Source organism: Porites lutea, chromosome 14, assembly GCF_958299795.1.
Source record: "Porites lutea chromosome 14, jaPorLute2.1, whole genome shotgun sequence".
Classification (NCBI taxonomy): Eukaryota; Metazoa; Cnidaria; class Anthozoa; order Scleractinia; family Poritidae; genus Porites; species Porites lutea.
In genome coordinates this window covers 7,974,468-7,997,167 of record NC_133214.1, presented here as the reverse complement: position 1 = coordinate 7,997,167, position 22,700 = coordinate 7,974,468, and the positions used below count along the sequence as shown (strand labels likewise).

Sequence of the window (22,700 nt, the reverse complement as noted above, 5' to 3'; positions counted from 1 at the left end):
AATTATTCATAATTTTTATTATTAGTAGTACTATTGTTTTTTTTTTGATGTTTTGTTTTGTTTTTTTCCCTATGGCGCATTTGAATATATTTATGTAGATATTTGCGCCTTATAAGTTTTTGAAATTAATTAATAATTAATTAATTAATTAATTAAAAGGACAGAAAAGGACAAATAAGGGCAGAAAAGGACTAATAAGGACTGAAAAGGACAGAAAAGGACAAGTAAGGGCAGAAAAGGATCAATAAGGACGTAAAAGGACAAGTAAGGACATAAAAGGACAAGTAAGGACCGAAAAGGACAAATAAGGACAGAAAAGGACTAATGAGGATCTAAAAGGACAAGTAAGGACAGAAAAGGACTAATAAGGATCTAAAAGGACAAGAAGGACAGAAACGGGACAAATAAGGACAGAAAAGGACAAGTAAGGATGGAAAAGGACAGAAAAGGACAGAAAAGGACAGAAAAGGACTAATAAGGACTTAAAAGGACAAGTAAGGACAGAAAAGGACTAGTAAGGACATAGAAGGACCAATAAGAACCTGAAAGGACTATTTAGGACGGAAAAGGGCGAACAAGTACATAAAAGTACATAAAAAGACAGGAGGACAAGCGAGGAGTAGAAAGTACAGAAAAGAGGAGTTTTGACAAATGCGAACTACTTACAAGACGTTGTGCACAGTGTTCATTTAATTTATGTTGCACATACACTTGCTTGTTAGTCTAATTTTTGCAACACACAGAGCAACTCGACAAATAAGCCAGAAAACACTTGTAAAGGCTAAACAACTTTAATATGAACACAAGCTGAATTCGCCAGCAACATTTAGAGTATGACCGGTTTGGCTTCGTCAAAACTCAGAGGCATGATGGAATACAACTAAAACTGTTATCAAAATGTGCACACTTCTAATATTTTTATCAAAAAAAATACAAACAAGAAACGATTCTGATTGGTTAGTCAAAATCATATGATTTTCACACGACTGTCTCATGACAAAACATAGTAGCGATAATCCCTAAATATACATCCAGTTTTTCCAAGAAAGTCACGCATTACGAAAGTGCTTTATGACCCCCCTGAAAAGCACAATGCGTTACCTTATGACATTTTCATAATATAAACCATAAAATGTGTTACCTTATAACATTTTTCTCACAAAAAATAATCTAAGACCTGCTCTCAACTAACTTTTGAGCTCAATAAGAGGTCATTGTGTTACAGGTTTTCCCTGTACTTGTCTTCACCTGCTCTATACTTCTACAAAAAATAAGCAGTTTCTTTTCATTTTCATCCATAAGAATTGTTTTAGACTGCATGTTTTTATCTGCCCATTTTCTGTTTAGAGATATTCTTAACTTGATCCTGCCGTTTGCTTTAAACGTGACTCTAAATATGTCTAATGTAATAACCAAAAATTTTAAAAATTTTGACTGTTTGCGTGCCATGGCGTGTGCGTAAGAGAGCTCACTGTGATCTATGTATAACATCATGTTATTTCATCGTACTTTGTTGCGTTATCTTTTGTACCTTTAGCGTTTGCAGCATAAATCCTACGCCTCCTCCCAGATGTATACCGTGGGTAATTCTCTTCTTCATCGTATCCGCTTTGGGCATACAAGCGTTCCCTCATCATTCCAACTGAATACGAACATACAAACCATCATCAAAACAATGACCGTTTTTGGCCCTCGCCTTATCCCCCAATGTTGTTTTTTAGATCAAAAGAAAATTGAATAGGGGATGGGGAGGGGGGGGGTAACTTTGTTCTCTTTAAAAAACATAATTTTATGGCGCGAAACTGAACAACCGTTTGGTCCAAGGTTGTCCCATAGGATTTTGTCCACAAATTAACAAGTACGTAGAGCATTGCTACATATTTTTTAAAATTTGTTTCCAGCGGGCGGATGAATTTTAAAAAAAGCAAAATCCGCTTTAGTTGGTAACGTTTTTACTTACGTTTTGGGAGAGCCCTGATACACTGTAGGTTCATAGCAAGGAATGAAAATTAAAAGGTAACACTTAGGTTTATAAAGGAACGTTTTCCATCAGCGGGAAAAGTCGCAACGACCAAACTTTAAGCGTAATGCAGGTTCTTAGCTTTCTTGCCTCTTTCTTTCACCATTAAGGTTCTTACGGTCGGTTATTTTTGTAACCTAGCTTACTCTCAATACAACTTCAGTAGTAGTTCTCTACCGGTAACATTTCCAGATCTTGAGCTTTACATTAATGTTCTGCATTAATTTTCCAGGCCCTGCAGTTTGAGGAAGAAGGGCGCTGAAGTAAAGACGACCGTTACGACACCGAGAAAGGAAAGAAGAAAACATTTTGCTGCTGTTGCACGTCTACGATGCAAAACTTCAAAAATTCAAGTTTTATAGAGGACATGACTATAAGACAACAATTTCTTTTACTGAACGTAGATACGGTCCTATAGAATTCAACCACAGAGGAATTTATCAACATTTGACCAACTGAACGAGATGAAATAGAGCGATTATGATTGAGACAGAGCAAATTCACTTTTTGGGTGATGTTTTCGCTTCCGTCGTCGTCGTGTTTGTTTAAGCTCCCTGCAAGTAGTGGATAATGGGGGAAAACGGAATCGCACACATTTGGCAACGGTTCGAAAATTCTTTTTTACTCAAAAGTTGAAGGTTAAAAGTACCTTTGGAAACAAATACACATGACGTCACAAGTAGTACAAGAGAGACGTGATTCCCCGTGGACGGTTAAGAGTGTGAATATGGACTTCGCATTAGGTTTACTTTTCAATATGGACCTGGAGTAGATCAGCGTGCATTACTGATGCAGATAGAGTTAATCATGTAAAATTTAACTCTGACCTTTCCTACTGTGTTGACGTTTCACGAGGCGCTTGGGACGCTGAATGACATCGGGCAAGTCAAATTCATCATCAGAAAGACAAGGTGTTCGTTCAGCCGACGAAGCAAAACCTTCGTCCTGTGACCACAGTGATAATCTGGATCCGGAAGAAACCTCTTGGTCTTGTTGTTTATGCGCCTCAGGAATGATTTGATTCTCTGCACCTGCTGTTTATGAAGTAAATTTCACAGAAAAATTATAACAGTGATTATAAGTTCCGATACGCTGTGTAATTTATTGTACATTAGAAAGGCCTAAAAAATAATGATTACATATTCGTTTTAATGGCCTAAACTTTTGACGCTAATGGAAATTTGTATCCTGGTAATGAAGGGCCAAAGGTGTACTAATACCACTTCATTTCGCTTTTTCTTTCATATTTAAATTTGGTAGTCCCTGGGAGGTTTACATAAAAAAAGCCTTATCATTTTCATTGTGCCGAACATGGAATTTCTTTTTAAGATTTCTTCCATTCTTCTTTCAATTTTTTTTTGTAAAATCATTTTTTAGTATTGTTATTCCTAGCATATAAAGCTGTAATTGCGTGTTGATAGCAGATGTTGATTGATGAGACATTCATTGTTGTCTGTTTAGCATACTTACATAGGAAATTTTTGTAAACCACTATGTGGCATTCACAAACCCGCAGAACATGGCCGTCTCATCTGTATTTTTCGGGAATTTGTGACCGCAAGCAGCTAAAGATTTTCACGATTTAACATTTTTTGTAATTTTCAGAACTGATGCTAATAAATTATTTTTTCTCGTCATCTATTCAAAAGTGGTGCACTTGACCGATCAAAATGACAGGCCAATTAAAAGATTATCTGGACCGAATGGTCATCTTGGCCGGAAACTGTCCGTTGACATCATCATCATTTTGAGCCCCAAGTCAAAATGTGGTGATCAATAACAGAGACTGGCTACCATAAGACAAATGATAAACCTGTTCACTTTTAAATCCACCCCCAATAAGTTCACGAGTCCCTTTTTGATTTACTTTACCTTTAAAGCCTACTTGCCCAATGGGCAAGAAAGGGTACAGGCAAGTCATCCTCTAACAAAATAATTAATTAAGACAACCAAGAAGTGGCTACAGGCAAGCACAGCTGCTTGCACTGGCCCAAAGGACAGGCTCGAATTCAGGATTTTTTCAAGCCCTGGAAAGATCTCTGATCATGGGCAAAGTGAGACATACAATAAATGATTCCAGGCTAAACTTCAGAATACTCAGACACCGAAATACATTTTAACACCTGTTAATAACAACCTACTTTTTTGGAAGTCTAGCAAAATAGGTTCTTGTATTTTGGGGTACTTATTGGCAATTTAGGCTAAGTAGGTTCTTAATTAGATGTTTTTTTCACGTAGGAGATAATAGATTGTTGATTCACAATTATTGTATAATTTTAACCGTAACAAAACTGATTACTGAATGTATCTACAGTTTAGTACAGTATAATGTTCTTGTTGCATTTAAATTTATTACAACTCAAAGTTACACTCCTTGGTTACATTGTTACTAGACACGCCGAAAGGTGACTTCACTGAGCTGCCATAAAACTTATCGACATAAGAGTAAACAGAAATATTGTACTACATGGAACCGTTGAGTAGTTAACCAGAACAGACAGTGAAGCTCATAAAACGAAACAACTCACTAAACCCATGGTCGACTCGATGAAAACGCATCGTGCCACAAGAAAAAATAGTCTTACATTTCAAGATTCTTTCATATTTTCTTCTTATCTTTCTCCAATTTAATTATTAAAAAGGAATTAGTTTATTTGCGTTTTGTGACCTCGAAAAGTTTAAAGATAACGCACAGGCTGTTTTCAATGGGACGTACGTCAAAATATGTAAATACTAATTTTAAATAGCCAGTTTTTTATACAGTCGATAAGAGATTTTAAAGGGCTGCCTATAGGGCACGCCCAGTAGAGGTTTTTCGGTCAATTTTTGGTCGTCTACGCAAGAAAATGAACACTGTTAATTATTAACCAAGAAGACATTGCATGATCTATTAAGCATGTTTGTCTCCCATCTTCGCAGTGCTTTTAATTATTAGCTGCTCATTTTAGCACATCCTCGGAGACCCACTGGCAGATAGTGGGGGCCACTGGCTGGTGGTAAGAAGAAAAATAAAGAACGAGGAGAAGAGCCTCTGGGGACAATGTTTTACCAGACCAGTTCCAAACGGTCCAGGCCATTCTGGCTTCTGATTGCTGGTGCCAGAAAACTTTTGTGTTTTTCTGCCCAATCAGAGGGCAGCAGACCTTGGAGTCGTTTCTTGACGTGTGTTGTTACACGCAAAGTACATGAAGTTTAGCTGTTTGCCATGCTTATCTTGGCTGTTCGAGGAGACTTTATACACGAGGTCAGAAGATTCAATATCAGAACAAAATGCAAGGGGAAACGTTCGGAATTAATCTGCGATTATCTCACGGTAAATATGCTGGACTTTTCGCAGGTATCACAACAATAGCCTATTTGGAAGTTTGCGAAACTATTCATCGATTCATTGATGTCTTTTGGATGCAAGAAGATATTTATAATTTTTTGGAAAGCCTTTCGACAAGGTGGCCCTGAGTCGGAGTGGCCCTGTATTCTGTAGTTGCTTCATTTTTTCTCTTGATTTCTTAGATCACGTACTTGTTGTGACTGAAACTTTGGCAATCCTGAGAATTTTTTGTCGCATGGGACAGGCACTATATGTACTATGCGGGTAAAAAAAATTTAATTAAAAAAAATTCAGTGCCACAATCGATAAGTGTTCTATAAAATCCCCGAATTTCGTGACCATTGAAAACTTTTTAAGTTGTCTAAAGTAGGCGCAATTTGAGTAAATATTGAGACGATGTCAGAGTTGTTGAAAATTTTTGCTGTTGTCTCGAGTTTAGTATAACATCAAATTCCCATGCACCAGGCGAGAATTTACCACACTTAGTTGCCCTTTAAAATCTTTCCGAAATATGATAACGTTGTAGAAAAAGGGAAAACAATAGACTACGCAGGCAACTCCTTATCAAAGACTACATTGTTGAAGACGAAGCGATCTATAATCCTTAACTATTCTTGGTTTGAGGACTTCTTGCTGGTTTTTGACATTATAAAGCCCCCAGGAACTTACTTTAATAATTAATTGCAGCCTTCTTGCTCTTTTGTATGCTCCACTGGATCTAATTCGAGAGTCAGCAGTGTTTTATTTTTTCTCAGACAAACACTGCGTCAAGTTGCGAAGTCAATCCCAATTCCTTCAGCAACGACTTACTTAAATAGATTTATGCTGGATTTCATATAACAAGCCACTCATGGTTGCAACTTTCTTCCTTCAATGGACGGCCGCATTTAAACTTTTTTGTAGTACCTTCGTTTCAGATTTCTTGTTAGGAAAACAAAAGAAAAACAGTTCGAGAAATACGACTAAAAATAAATGCATCAGGGGCACCCAACGTCAATTTTTAGAAAATATCTGTTCGGAAGGCGATTTGAGATCTAGAATTTTCGGAACATTTGTGGTAAAATTTCTTTCTTGCCTGCCTCTCCTAGGATTTTCGAACATCTAAAAAATGGTATAATTGCCCATTTTTAATGGATTTTTACCCTAAAAAAGTCACCTAGAATTTTCGGGGGCCTTTTTTCTGGCTGAAATTTTCGAAAAGGTAAGTTTTGATCCCTATAAATTTCGGATCACTAGACTTTTAGCTAGGAAATCCGAACAGGTGAAAAATTTTTAGGGGATAAACATATGCCTATATCTACCGTTTGAATACTAAAATACGTTCAACAATGCTATGTTTAATTGGTTTTGAACTACATTCTCGTTGGGTGCCCCTGATGCATCGCGGCCAGACTTATAAGCCAGCTAGTCATTCACAGTTGCGTTATTTTTGCATACATAATTAGTAGGCGGGATGGCGAAAACAGTGGTCTCCTGGCAAGCGTTTCCCGCGGTTAACACTCATTTCCATGCTCCAGAATGACATTTTCCTCTCAGTGGCTCTCACAAGACATTTCAATTTTCTTACATGAAATTTCTATGTCCGTTTAAATTTCTTCTTGATAAAATGTTCATGAGAGTCTAAATCTCCTCAATTTTTAAGGAAAAAATTCCAGGATCCGATGGCACGAGCAGTATTCGACATCTGCAGTTCATCACCTAAACCACTACACCACCGAGGATTTGCTGACGATCAAGGGTTTGATTTGAAGGCAAGCTATATAGCAACAACCCTCTATGAGAATGTGCGCTGAATGGGGTCGCATTTTCAAGACTGAATTGACTATAATGGGGTCGCATTTTAATAGAGTTACTAGAATGGGGTCGCACATTTTCGGGTTTTGGGGGTAAGAAAGCTCTTCACAATTACGGTTGGCAAACTTACCAGAACTTGGTTTGTACTGTAGGTGATAAGTTAAGTGTTCTTCATTCAATTTAAAAAATGGGGTCAATTCATTTTTGGGATGACCTATTTAAAGATTTGATAAGGTAGATACATAAAAATAAAGTGACTAAGTTGGGATCGCGAAAATTACATTTGCCCAAAAGTGACTAAGATGGGGTCTGTAATTGGCCACAGAATAGACTATAATGGGGTGGGGGCTCTGAGAGGCCAGCGCCACATACCCAGCAAACGTTAACCCAAGTACTCCGGGCAACAAACCTAACCCTAAATAGAAACTAACCAGCTAACTGTTTTTTTTATTATCACTATTTTCAGGGCTTAACCCTAATCAATATTCATAATCAATGCGGTTCCTTCCTTCGTGCAGAATTAATTTCTGTATGAATCATTAATGTGTGACCCTGGTGAACGTCATACTGGAGTATGGAAAGGAGTGTTAACCGGTTTCCCTCCCTCCTCCCTACCGCGCTCTTCGCGTTTCTTTCGCGCCCTAAACCCCCTTCCCATCCCTTTCAAATGACTGCCACGCAGGCTAGCGAAGTTCAGAACGCTTACTCAAGTCTAAGCGCCAGCTAGCTTTGAGATTTGAATTAAAATTTCTACATCATTTCGATAGACCCACGTTTTGGGGATTTTAAAATAAATCGTGTATCACTATGATCACTGGAGTTTGTATTTAGGAACTGTAAATTCCAAAAGAACTGAGATCTATTAAATACCTTCAGTTAACTTATAATTGCCCCCGCAGGGATTTTGCCCAGAAGGCGAAATCCCGAGGAGGCACTCTAGTAACTCGCGCGTATATTAAGGAAGGTACTTACAGTTGAAATATACAGTCATACAGTCAACATAGAAAAAATCTCGATTTGCTTGAACAGGGGCCGTGAGGAATCGGTAGGTAATGATGACGTTTCTATTGTTTGCACCCGCAAGTGCGAAATGGTTAGGATGACGTAAAGACAGAAAATCCCGAAAGGACCGCTCAGGTAGATTTTGTGACATTTATTGTGCAGTCATACTTCGATACTCTTTTGTGTTACGCAGTGACATTCTGTGGAGCAGTTGTTTTGAAAGTTATGGACCAAAAGACACTCGTTAAGCGCAGATAAGGTTATAAGGTGCGTTTAACTGTGTATATATAAATACTTGGAGAGTTTGCCAGACACGAGTTCACAAATCTTTGATTGGAAACCTTGCCAGACACTCTTTCTCTCTCTTTGACCGGAATAAGACTCAGCCCCAAACAAGTAATACGAGTGAACAACGGCTAGCTTAACACTAGCAGAACGATGGACGATTACAGAAACTCGCCGACAATCAAATTCTGTGCTGACTTATTCCCTGCTCACAGATGTCCTTCCATTATAAAGTTTCAAATAAGACTAGAATGCGTGAGCGTGAATCGATCAAACGTCCTTTTAATTTCTAAGGCTTACTTTCCGGCAAATAAAATGAACTGAATGTAAACAGTGAAAGAGAAATAGCGAAATGTTAAACTTCTAATTAAATCTTTCCTTATGGTTTAGAATGAACTATTCTCGAAACTGAGAATGTTTTGATCAAAGCTGTGTAAATCAAGCTGAAACTGTACATAGAACCTTGCGTTTCCTGTATTTCCTTTGTATGGAATAAGTGTGAAAATCTTCATTGTGAATCGGTATATTTCAAAGAGCTACACAACGAGCAAGAATACTATTGACCGAAAATACACAGAACGGGGGCAGCTGTAGTGTTAACTATTACTAGTTATTATGTAAACTGCCCCCACTACCCAGAGGTACGATTTTCGACGGCGACGAAAAGTATTCGTCGCCTCACTGCGTGTTTCACTCATAGCGCTTTGCAGCCGCTTGTGACATTAAAAGATAATATCATAGATGACAAATTACTCCTTAATTTTGGCGCGAAATTTCAGCGTTAATTTGTAATTTCACATGTGAAATTACAAAATTGCCATGGCAACCTTCCGTACATCTCAGTGTCAAGATAGCGACGAAGTGTTAAAATGTCATGAATGATGATGTCAGGGCACAAAAAGACGCTTTAGAAAACCTGAACACACGAAAGAGCACATCAAGAAGGATTTTAACAGATATTTTGTCGAAAAACTCTGAACTTAAGCGAAATTTAAGCTCTAAACGTTCGAGAGAGTGCAGGAGTTCTCGATCGATACGATCCGCGATAAACATGTCAAAAATCCAAGATTGCTAACGTAATTCGTCACCCATGATATCAATAGGTAATCAAATGGTATACTCGTGAAATTAGGGAATAATTTCACTTGCGTTTTGTCCAAATCCTAATAATTATAAGGATTTGGACAAAACGCAAGTGAAATTATTCCCTAATTTCACTCGTCATCATTTGATTACACATACTAATCAGAGGAACGGGATTTCTAAGAATGAGAGAAACCAAATCAGAGAGACAAAGTAAAAGTAAAACAAAAAACCCTTAAACATTCCTCACCTTCAAGCCCAGGGGCCCCACTCACATATTTTAATGACGGAGGGGTCCGAAGGATTTTTTGGGGTCTGACATTTTGGCCAAAAGGGATTTTTTTGGGTCGCGAAAACAATTAACACAGGGATTTTTTTGGGTATTGTATTTTTCATCAGCTCAAATCAACAATAACATAAGCGCAATTTATAGTTTTGTTTTTGACCAAAACCAAAGTTGAAGTTGGCATGGTTTAGCTTTCCAGAAGATAAATAATAAAATTTGCTGATGCAAAAACACTGAGGGATTTTTTTGGGTATGCTAAAAAAAGTAGGAATTTTTTTGGGTAGACAAATTCTGAAGTTGGGATTTTTTTGGGTATAAAATATGAACCTCTGTCGGACCCACCCGTCATTAAAATATGTGAGTGGGGCCCCTGGGCCTTCAAGCAACTTTTGTCAGTTTCTGCCCCTTGGTTTCTGCTAGAGAAGACGGAAGTCGTTGCCCACAAAGATTCATGGGAAAGGTGAGCAAACAATAGTAGACGGGTAGGGCGGGGAGGGCGGGAGCTGGTAAGCGAATTTCCGTTCGGAACGCCCCTGGTTCACCGTTTACAAGTTTCTTGAGTTTCAAACTAGTTTCATGTTGTAACTACAATCCAGTCTAGCGCGGCTCGACAATCCGGAAATTATAGGCAAATGGTACTGACGTACTCGTACACGTCAACTTACCGAACAAAAATTCCCAACCAAAGTTTACGAAAATTTTTTATAAATCATAAACAGCCAAAAAACTTTCCATTAGCATAAACAATTTTCGCTGTCAGTTAGCACAGCAGAGCAATCTCAAACAACTGTGTTCTTGAATGTATAGTTTCATGGCGTCTTTCTTTTTCTTCAATTTATTTTACGGTCTGGGGAGGGGTAAGAGGATCCAAAAAAAAAAACAGAGAGCATTTTGTCGTCGTTCTGTTTGAGTAGCGGCTGATAGCTGCAAAGGTAAGTATTTCGTGTAAGTGTAACAAACATTCATTGAGGCGCTCGGTGCCCGGTGCAGGTGTAACTCATTCATAACCGAATAACTATGAGACTTCTCACTGTCCATCGCTTTCTCACCCTTGTAGTACTTGTGCACATAGCACAAAGTACCGAAAATTCGGAAGAGAAACCTGTGCAGAAGCCAGAAGTTTCTACGGAGGCCCCGTCATCAAACGATGCAACGCAAGCCACTGAGTCCAAATCAGCTGAGAATTCTGCAACGGAGAACACTGGAGGAGACGAGAAAAAATATGCGCTGGGATCACTGTGTAATTACTGCACTTATTGCAAGGTATAAACCCTCCAGTTAGTATACAATCAATTTTATAGCTATCGCTGAAACTGTTTGATCGACGCTTCGATTCGTTATTCCGTAATGCTGACGTAGCGACGCGACATGTACAGTAGATCAAATTTCCGCTTTCAGTAGGGTTTTAATATTTCTAAAATGTTGATTTCTTTAAATGTCTTAATTGGCACTTAAGAAACAATTTTTACCTAAGGATCTTCGTGTCTTTGGTTGCCTTCCCCCTATTCTCCATTTTATTTTTTAAATTTCAGTTATACAGCTATTTTGCTTGCGTGAAAAACCACTGGAATTTTTGAGGAAATCTTTAGAGGCTTAAGCTTCATGAGTGGATTAAAATACTCCCAGAATAATCCAGGCTCAAAAAAATAATTATCTGACAGACAAACTGGAAATGTTGTCAGGGGCCATTGTCAGGCGTGTATTTAGCCTGTGCACGGACGTCCCCCCTCCCTCAGAAAAAATCGGGAGAAGAGAGGTCTGTGAATCGCCGTCGTTAATCGTGTTCCGGTATACATTTGCATAAATTTTTTGTTTCATCTGACAGTTGAAAAGGTGTTGACAAACCAAAATGACTGGGGACTCTTTTAGAGCACGTACACAGTTATTCTCTCGGATGTTCTCAACATTTATTGCTAAGCTAGGCTCTAACTAGAATATCTAGCTAAAATGTCATTTAAAACGAGTATTTCATGCTTTTGAATTTTTTTTTTTTTAATTTTTTAGCTCATAAAGTCTGTCTGTTACTGTACATCGATTTCCTGTGGTTTTTGGTTTGACAAAATTTTGATCTCGGAAGCACTGTTTACATTTCCAGTCAAGCTTTTTTTGCGGGAGTTGATCCATTCGATGATTTTGAGTAGGTTTCATGTAAAGGATCGTTCACTTCTCTTCAGCAAGAAACTACAAAAGCCTTACTTTTGCCTAATTCTATGAGTTATGACCGGCACATGTAGGCCAAAAAATAGCCCTGGCATCTGTACACAGGCTAGCTGAACATCTTCTCGCAATGTCCACGCTAACATCCAGATATAAGATCTCTGATTAAGCGTTGATTTCAGTACGTCCACCCACAACCGGTGCAGCAAACATCGGTGGTCTTAATTTCACATGCCTATTCCAAAGAGCCGAAATCAAAGTAAACAAATACAAATGTGATAAGCTGTCCACAAAAGCTGAGTTTTTCCCTGGGGAATCTATTCTGAGATTCATTCACCAATCGCAACACCAGAAATTATTTGCGTCATGGCATTAACAATACAACCAATCAGAGGCTGTCCCCAACATTCCGGGGAAACGGGAACACGATTATCAGCGGCGATTCACAGATGTCTCTTCTCTCAATTTTTTCTGAGGGAGGGGGGACGTCTGTACTCAGGCTAGCATGTATTAGGCTGATTTGGCAACAGAACAGGAACGTCAGACAACTGGAAAGCGCACAGAAAGGACTAATCGCGACTTCCGGTGCTCCATTTTCCTCTCTGTGATTGGTCATTCCAGTTGTTTGATTTGCATGCACCGTCGTCAACTGACGTTCCCGTTCTGTTGCTAAATCAGTCTATTACCACAGGCGGCCCAGATGTAGTGTGTCAATAACATGGACAAAATGGGATGAGTCGTCGAATCTCCCATGAACCAAAATAGTCCAGAAGTCAAAATATAACAAAACAAAGCTAACATATGTACCTTTAACTAAACGTTTCCTTGTTTTTCCTGGCCGGTTAAAGTGGCATTTTGTCGATTTTTGCAGTTGTAGGTACTATCCACTAAAGAAGAATTAAAGGCTGGCTACAAAAAAAAACGGACCATCTCCACATGCCTCCCTGCGAAGTGCTATAAACTGAGAATAATCGACGAATCAGCTCCAGATTGCTATAGGCTAATCTGCAGGTTACGTGTGCTCCGGCTTCTTGCTCAGTTGCTCCCTAAACCCATCGCAACTGCATGATAATCGCTCACTCATTAACAAACACTTGACCTTTATGCTCTGTCATGAACCACAAATGGGCAGGATTACTACGCAATTTGAGTATTCAAGCATAGCGACTGCATCTGCGCGACAATACACTTGCTATGGGAGATGGTACTATAAAAAAATAAAATACAAGGTCTGTAAAAAACTAATATCAGAGAGCTAAAAGCAAAGCTCTCAACAATATTTAATTAGCAAAAAAGCAACTTTACATCTGCAGCACAATGTTTTTGTACATTTCTTTGCCGTTCTTTTGCAGGACTACAACGTGAAACTTTCAGAAACTTTTTGTTGGTACTTCCTTTTCTTCTCTTTCTTATGCTCCAGCGCTCCATAAAGATCGATTCTGTGGATTTGTTTTGGTTAGACGCTGAGTCCTCAATGTGAAAGATCAGATGTACATCAAAGAATGCTTTTTATCCTCGTGACGGTACTATTTCTTCTCGGTCAATCAACACGGAGGGAGGGTCTGCTACATAAGTTTTGACCCAAAAACAAGAGGCGATCGCGCGACCCTTCCTGTCTGTCCGTAACAGTTTTCAAGTTCGAATTTTTGTAGCGTTTGTAGTCACAGCTGCTGTCACATTGTTCGTTCATCATTCACTCACACTTTTTGATTGACTGAGAAGCAGCGGTACCATCCCTCCCATAGCAAGCACTGGGCCAGGTTGTTCAAAGCTGGGTTACGGTAACCCAGGGTTAGTGCGAAATAATTTATGAGAGCTTAAAAAGCAAATTCACTTTAATTCTCTTTGCCTAAAATTTGATAATTGGATACGCCAAAAAGAATAGAGAAAATATCCGCGAAAGTGCTTTTGATAAAAAGAAAATGCAATGTGGGTTAAAATTTAACCCTGGATTTGCGCTAACCGGTGTTCGAACAACTGGGCCCTGTAATATTGCGCGGATGCGGTCACTATGCTTACATATTCAAATCGCACAGTAATCCTGCCCGTTTGCGGTTTAATTTGACAGAGCATAGAGGTCAAGTGTTTGGTGACGAGCAAGCAATTATCTTGCAGTTGCAATGGGTTTTGTGGAACCAGCAAGCACACGTAACCTGCAGATTAGCTAATGGCAATTTGGAGCAGAATCAAGCCCTAGGATTTCACGGTAATGATCATTTCCGGTACCGTGTCGTTACCATGATCTTAAAATAACAGAAGCAAAAAATATAGTTTCCCAGTGACATATCCCGATACATTTTGACTGAGGGATGAAAATACACAAATGTCTATCGTCCACAATCTTGAATCGTTCCCAAAGTACATTGCACATTGTTGATGATTTACGCATGAACTGAGAATATTGTTTTACACTTAACAACAGCAATTGTTATGGCCTCCACTGCCAAGAAAAAAATATGATGCCAAAAGCTTAAAAACAATTAGAATGTAGTCTTTTAGTGACAATTTCACTGTTGAAACTGATGATGAGTCCCGAATCTCCTTATGAAAAGACAAGATCTGTAGCGAGTATAAGTCTAGTATAAGCTTACTTTTTTAGTTGGATTGAAGAGGTTTCTGGAGTTTTTGACAACTTAGTGCACACACATTTAACACTTAAACTGACCTTCTTCTGACATTTTATATTAAGAATTAATGGCATACAATAAACTTAACTTCTGTTACTTAGCCTTAACAGAAAAAGAATGCTTTAGACTTCGAATTCCTTTTGAACTTTTTTTCGAATGGTTTTCTCACGAGGCTGGATTACCAGCCAGTGTTTGGGAAAATGACCCCACACTCAAGCGTAAATCTCCTCAAACAGGTATTCAAGCTTAAGGTTCAGGAAATGGAATACACATTTAGATAAACAAACTTTAGGAATCATAAAAAAAAACTTATTTGGGTTGTTAAAGAACACAATCTGCAAACATTTGTTTTGCATCCCATGCAATGTATTTGCATGTTCAGAAATGAACATCGGTGAAACTTCATCTATTTCGTTGCCTTGCACACTATCACAAGTCTCCAGAAAGAGAAAATGTCGCTAATGTTTTAGGGCAAAGAAGTTGATTTCACGAGAAGTCTGTTTGACAAACAGCATGACTTCAACGGTACTTCATTAGAAGTCAATAAAATACGGCAGAGCTTTTATTTTGGTTGTCACGCTCAACAGAAATTTGCTCATAGTTGTTTACAAGAAGCTCCAGAAATAAGCGCCGTTCGTTCTCAATTAACTTAAATGTTTATCAGACTAATCTGGTATTGAGTCCGCAATCGAGATACATGTTCGACATAAAGGAATTGTTTTTAATCAATGCACTAAAAGTCATTCCTGGAGAAACATGGCTCGACCTGTTGAGAATTGCGATCGATTTGCCCGAAAGTCGATAAGACTTCCGTCAATTTCATCACTAGCTGATTTTCACAATCCTTTTTCAAGTAAAAGTCAAACATTAGACGGACCAACCGTTAGATCATAAGAATAATCCATTAGAGTGTTAGAAGAAATCGTTAAAGCGTTTAGACAAATCATTAGAGAGTTTGGTCGCAACGTCAACCCTGACCAAAAAATTGTTACCAATAGTTTCCTATGATCTCTGGGCATGGAACCGAAAAATATTATTGTTATTCATGGGATTAAAATCCTGGAGCTTGCGGGATCGTCAATTCTTCTCAAATTTATAGCGCTTCGCGTGGAGGTGCTTGGAGATGGTCCGTTTGTTATTGTAGCCAGCCTTTCATTCTTCTTTAGTGGATAGTACCTACAATTGCAAAACTTGACAAAATGCCACTTTAACTGGCCAGGAGAGACAAGGAGACATTCAGTTAAAGGTATTGTTAGCTTTGTTTTGTTATATTTTGACTTCTGGACTATTTTAGTTCATGGGAGATTCGATGGCTCATCCCAATTTTTCCATGTTATTGACAGACACTACGTCTGGGCGACCTGTGGTATCATGTTCATACAAAAATCTTTCCTCAAATAAGCACACAGGTACTTACGTAAAGAAGGGTGCTTATTAAGTTTTCCATTCAATGGGCTGTTATTTTATTTTGGCGTGAAATCTTTTTTGAAAAGATAGAAATATAAAACCAAAAACTATAACTACATATTGTCTAGTAGTTAAATCTGAGGCTCCTATTTAAATGTCTCCGCCCGCCTCATCTAGCTTTTGCTATTTGTGGGCCGAGATGGCAAAATGATGTGTATGAAAATAAAGTATAGTGTGTGTTTAACATTAAATCACTACGATCACCCAGATGATTGTGCTTCACCTGCTTTTGAAAGTCATGGGGAGCCAAGAGGAGGGCTTTTTCAAGAGGGGCACTGACTGATATTATGCCCAAGGGGGTGGATGCTTATTTGGGGAAGGGTGCTTGTTAGAGTGTGTGGGCTTATGCAGCTTCAAACTGATAGTCTTGGTAATAATTTATGTTCTGCCCAGTCATTTTGTCCAGCTGCAAAGAGAATTTTGTTTTAGACATATTGGGCAAATGTTATTCTGACATTGCCTGATGAGTGACTGTTATAACAACTCTGCAAACAAGTCTGTGAGCAGACTTTTTTTCCTTTACACCTAGTTATTTTCTTCTCACAACTTGTGGATTGTAGACTGATCTCACTTCTAGTCACTCATGGTCCAAAAATGTCTAGCAGTAATAGAATATTTTAGTTAATCATTCCATTAAGTGAAAAACAAAAGAATAGCAATTTACACATTATATGACACAGGTCAAAATTAAATTCAGGTTAAAATTTTTTAACCTAGGTTGATTCTCAATTATTTCCTTTGTTTCCTAGCCCTAATTATTCATGAATTAGGGCTAAGAGACAAATTAGGAAATTGAGAATCAACCTAGGTCAAATCAAAATTAACCTTACCAAGTATATTCAGTCAAATTTGACCTGTAAAGGCTGATTTAGAGGTACAATTTTTGCTTACTACTATCATGCGCGACTACCATGTGTTATGACTTCACAATAGATCATGTCGTGTGAATTAGACCCATGACATTCGTACGACACATTGTGGATGGCGTTAGTAAAAATTGTGCGTTTATGGATTGTTGAAAGTCATGACGTATCACTTGCTAGTCGAGCACGATAGTTGTAAGCAAAAATCATACCTTGATTGGCCTTAACATAACTACAGTAACATCCTGGGGTCATGTTGATCTGTCTTTTAGTTTTGTGAATTGTGTGACAAGGATTGCCCATGTGAAACCAGTAAGAAGAAGCCAAATTGTCATTTGTGCAAGGTAAGTTTGATTTTTGTCATTTAAACTGCTAAAATGTTGAAAATAAACTAAAATTTTGAATAAAATTTTATGCTTGCAAATGTTGTGACAAAACTGGCAAATGATCATGAAGAGTAATGCTGCATGAAATTAAAAATTATTGAGAATTAATCATATCAGCCTTGTACTGTTTTCTGTTACTTTGGTTGCGAACAGACAACATCATCTTGACTTAAGCAAATTTTCCACCTCAGGATTTCTGCTGACTTTGAAACATACCCAGATTATACATGTACTTTGGTTCTAATAAACTTTTTTCAATAGAGAAATACTAAGTTCTGGACTGTTATGCTTCGCCAGCTTGGTAAAGACACCACTTTGAACTTATAGACATAGACAATTAGACACAGTTAAAGTTAAGGCAGAAATTAAAATTGACTTATTGTAACTTTTATTTTGTTGTTTTGTTGTCATTTCATTTCTCAATCATTGAGAAATCAAGCTTCACCCATTAAAATTGCCACTTCAGTGATTCTCATAAGAAAGGAATTTTGTCTCTAGAGATGACTCACTTGTCTCACAATGAGCGAGACGAAACTGGTAACTTACTTTACTATACATGTATGATTTGCAAACTTGGGTTCCAATCTCACTCAACTTCTTTCCACATCATTGCCAAGCATCATAAGCTTGCCAAAGCTAGTAATACCTAATTACTTCAATCCCAATAAACTGTGCAGTTAGGAATCATTTTCAAGAGCTTCTAGTTGAGTCAAACACTTTATTGTGGCTTAAATTATCATGTTATGTATACCAAGTAATTACATGAACTTGGTGGTTGTATGCTGCATGGAGTTAAAACAAGTAGGATGATTATAAAAAGTACTTTTCTCATTTTATTTTGCAGTACTGTAAATATTGCAACCTGTGCAGTTTGTGTGATGTAGTCTGTGTTCCAGGTTAGTTGCCTTTAATAATACCGACAGAGTGTTGATTTCAGGCTGTCTGATTCCTTCTGAAAGAGTGTGAAAATGGAAATCGAACAAGACAGTGGAGTTACCAGGAGGTTGCATTATGTGCAAAAATGTCTACTATTTTGACAAAGTAATGCAATTATTAATCTATCTGTACAGCAATTTATTGTTCCAAGAATACTGGTTATATGGTGCAATTTGAATAAGAAATAATAAGCAAACCTTGAGAGTGTAGAGACAAGATATAGAGAAAAAAGCATGATTCATTGGTTTCACATTTTGGGATTCAGACCTGGCAAGAGAACATGATACTTTTCCACAAAGCAAGTCACATGTAGTTGAAGCCAGATACCTGGAAAAATGCCTGTTCTAATAGAGGAGAGAAGGGTGACCTGACGTTACCAGGGTATCAAAATTTTTGGATCACTACAGTAGGGAGCTTAAGCAACGGCGACGGCGATGAGAATGGCCAAAAAAGCAATAGGTTTGAATTAGCAAAACAACAACTTTGCATGTGCATCACCCTTTTTTTACATTTCCAAATAGTCTTCGTTGTATGACTGTGACATGAAAGTTCCTAATTCAACTTGCCCACTTTATGGAGTATGTGAACACAACACAAAAATTTTCTTTTTCCCTTTCTAAACTTAGATATGGTTCTTTTGGATCCAACCCTAGAAAATTGTGCCAACATTTGACAAATTAAATGAAATTGAATAAGATCGATGAAGTTTGAAGGGTGCAAATTCACTTTTTAAGTGAAGTTTCCTGCTTGTTGTCATCCAGAAATTTTGCTACCATGGCAACGTCACGTAATGACTTCTCTTCTCTATTATAAACAGCTCTTAGGCTATGTTCACACTATACCAAATAGCTTTTTGTGCCAACACGAAAAGCTATTCGTTATACATGTACATGATTGTAGTATGGATAGCTACATTGTATCCGATATGTGACTTTCCACTTATAAGATTGGTGCTTCACAGCTTCACTCCATTACAGAAATCACACTTGTTATATGTGATCAGGAGGAGCCCTACATGTAAATCCGGTATGGTTTTCATACCAGAGCAAAAGGTTTCCAGTATTTTGAACTTAGCCTCCCAGTAGGGGTTCTCTGGATTTCAAGTGACAGGGATGATTGAAGGAATTTGTTGGGGTTTGAAATTTTTGATTTCAGGAAATTTTTTGAGTAGGAAAATTTTGGCAAGTATTTTTTGGTAGCTTGATTTAGGTAGGGATTTTTTTGGGGGTATTCAAAACAATCTGAAGATTCGTGATAGTTCCCCCATATCCCTGCTGCATATGAATAAACAAACACAAATACTCCATTACAAACGTTTCTGTTTTTCATGTTATATCATTTTAAAGCTTTCTGGAAATTTTTATGGCTCAGAAATTGAGCATGGAATTTTTTGGGGGTTAAATTTTGGTCCAGGAATTTTGGGGGGTTTTGATTTTTGCCTCCATTCAATAGTCCCTGTCACTTGAAATCCAGAGTACCCCCCTCTTCCCCTCTGGGCGTAGCTTTAGATACTCCTTTCAACCACATTGTTTATACAACCACATTTTATTGACCCAAAATTAAAACACTCAGTCATTTTCTTTTCAAAAACGTCACACAACCATCTCATCGGTATAGCCACATGTTTTTGGCCAAACAAAGGTCGTATCTACAGGTTATTCTAGCTATAACTTTGGAAGACCCAAATGTTAAATAACTTGTCCTGTTTCCATGTAGGTGGAGTTGTTGATGTTGTGAGCTCAGCAATTTACAAGTAAGTTTGGTTCATAATGGGAGAGTTTAAGTTCACATGTAGATAATAGGTATCCAAGGAATGCATAAAGTCATTAAATAGAACGATATCATGTACTATTAATGTGTGGCTGCTTTTCCCATTATTGTATCACATTTGAACCCCCACCATTGTTCGCTCACTAAAATGGCCTCCTTTCTACTACAGCCCCCTTTATTTGTCCCAGCTAGCAAACAGTACCAATAATCCATTCTTTCACCCTTGTTTTAACCTCAGTCTATTAAAAAACTAGTGCACTTTTCCACTGCAACGCCCTGTTAACCGGGAACAGTTCTGAGAAGTGACACGGCCTTGAAACAGCAACATAAGACAGATGAAATAGAGACAAACAACACAAAAATGAATTGAGATTGGGACAGTGATGAGGACAAGCACAAATACAATGGGAAAATACCAACACGGACATGGGCCCTACCTTCACAATATGTGAAATTCAAACTACTGGAATATGTTCCCCCACCCCTCCTTAAAAGAGAGTGGTGAATAAATTGATGTTGCATACTCACCTTGCTTTGTAACAATTTTGTTGTAAATATCTGATTTGTGTTTTATTGACATATTTTTTAATTACACTGCATGCACATGCAGCTGTATGAATATTCTTGAATAACCATTGAGAAAACTGATAAACATTTTCTACTCTTCTTTTGAACTCATTTTGTCACAATACACTGTAATTCACCCTATACTGCGAACAGTCTCTCCCTTTCTTCATTTATTTTTTTTTGTGAGGGGAGTGTATGCCCGTGTGAACATCAGGACCCAAGAAACAGGGCAGTAGCTTCTCCTGTCTCGCCCCTTTAGTCATTTGTGTGGTTATTTTCTTGTCTTTAGCGTTTCACTTAAGGGACTAAGAAAAAAGAGAGACTGCTCGTATTCTATCTACAGTGTAGACCCCTGCCTTCTGATAATGGCCAGCGATAAAGGTGTTGTGGCTAGAAATGTTTGACTGGTCTTTATTTAATAAACATCTGTCAGAAGGTGTTGGTATAGTGTACTCTGATGAAAATCATCATGGATTAAATTCAGGATCTGTCTCAATTAATACCATGAACCTCTTAGAACATGTGTCACGTGTGCAAACATGACGGAACTATGATTTTTTTCTCATTGTTATACTTCTGTTTTGCTGTTCAAAGTGGTATTTATATCATATACATTTGTAAGGCTACTTTCAGTTTAAACCATAATAATGTTTTTGCCTTTTAGAGAAGTGACACAAAATGATTCACGTCTTTTCTCTTTTATTATTATTATTTTATTACAGTTCTCTTCCATCCTTTGACAAGGATACCAAAGAAAAGGTTGACAAGGACATTGAGTCAGCTCGAAAGTGGATCAAAGAATACCTTTGACACTTGCAGTCAAGGAACACTTTTTATTGTTATATGATTTAACTTACATCTTAGCTTAGAATGAAATAATTTTCTTTGTATCTTTAAATTTTGCAAATTTATATAATTGTTTCTTAAATAAACAATTTTTTAATGTAAACAGTAGGTCTCTTTAACTTTAGGGGAAACTCTGATAAAAAAGGCAAGGAAGTGTTTTTTGATGGATCCTGCCCTTCGAAATATCTGATATACCTAACTGAATATAAAAAATTGCCACAAACAATATACTAGCGAAACAAAAATGGCGTCTTCACCAAAAAACTATTGCGGATTCCCAAAAGGGCAAGTGCAAATGGGGCCCTAGACCCTTGCCTGGCACGGCTTCTCTCAATCAAATTTTTGAATCCGAAAACTTTTGTTTTTTTCTTTCTCCGAGCTACCTACTTTGATGCTAACAGCCTGCAATTTGCGAAATTGCTGCCGAGTTCCAATAACCATAAACTCAGTCTGATCGTCATTAACAAGGAGTCTGTCCTGGATCAGCCAGCGCCAGATCTTCTTAATGCAACATTCCATCACTCGAATTGCATCCTACTGTGATGTACTGTTGCTAGGCTTAAAACTCAGATAAATCTGCGTGTCGTCCGCGTAGCAGCGTTTGTGTGAAAGCTGATCTTCAACCACCCTAAATAGTTTGGATGCATGGGTGATGAATAAAAGGGGTGCCAGACATGACCCTTGTGGAACACAACGGTTCAAATTTAAGCGCTATGAGAGGGATCCGTTAATGGAGACTCGCTGACCTTTGTTGGCCAAGTATGACTTGAACCATTCCAAGGCAACTCCGCATATCTCAAACTCCTTATCTAGACATGTCAGCAGGATATTGTAATTGACTGTATCAAAAGCGGCGCTGAGGTCAAGTATGACCAACAAAGTCTCCTCCTGAGTGTTTATTTTCATGAGAATATCATTTGTGACTTTGACAAGAGCCGTTTCCTTGCTATGATTTTGACGATATGATGAATGAAACTCGCCGGGATGTAGTGAATGATTTATTATATGGTTGTGTATTTGTTCAAACACCGCCGTCTTAGTCAGCTTGGAGATATATTGCAAGTTACTGACAGGTCTGCAGTTCCTAGGAGGTCTAGCCCAAGCCTCTTCAATAGGGAAAGCACGAGCGCACACTTCCAGTCGTCAGCGAACAACCTAGACTCTAGAGATACTTTAATCATTTTCGTTATGATCGGTAAAAACACGTCAATACAATCCATCACTAGGGATGTCGGTATAGGGTCCAAACTGCAGCTTTTCCTTGCACTGCGGCTGCTAAGTTA

At 38.1% G+C, this 22,700-nt stretch overlaps 1 protein-coding gene across 1 annotated transcript; it reads left to right on the top strand.

The window, feature by feature from the left end:
- Positions 1-10,750: 10,750 nt before the first annotated feature.
- Positions 10,751-21,520, top strand: LOC140924625 (uncharacterized). Its single transcript, XM_073374641.1, has 5 exons — positions 10,751-11,061; positions 17,185-17,256; positions 18,143-18,194; positions 19,951-19,987; positions 21,294-21,520. Exons 1-5 carry the CDS (start codon positions 10,816-10,818, stop codon positions 21,379-21,381), a joined length of 495 nt encoding a protein of 164 aa, XP_073230742.1. The 5' UTR covers positions 10,751-10,815; the 3' UTR covers positions 21,382-21,520.
- The last annotated feature ends 1,180 nt before the right edge of the window (positions 21,521-22,700 follow it).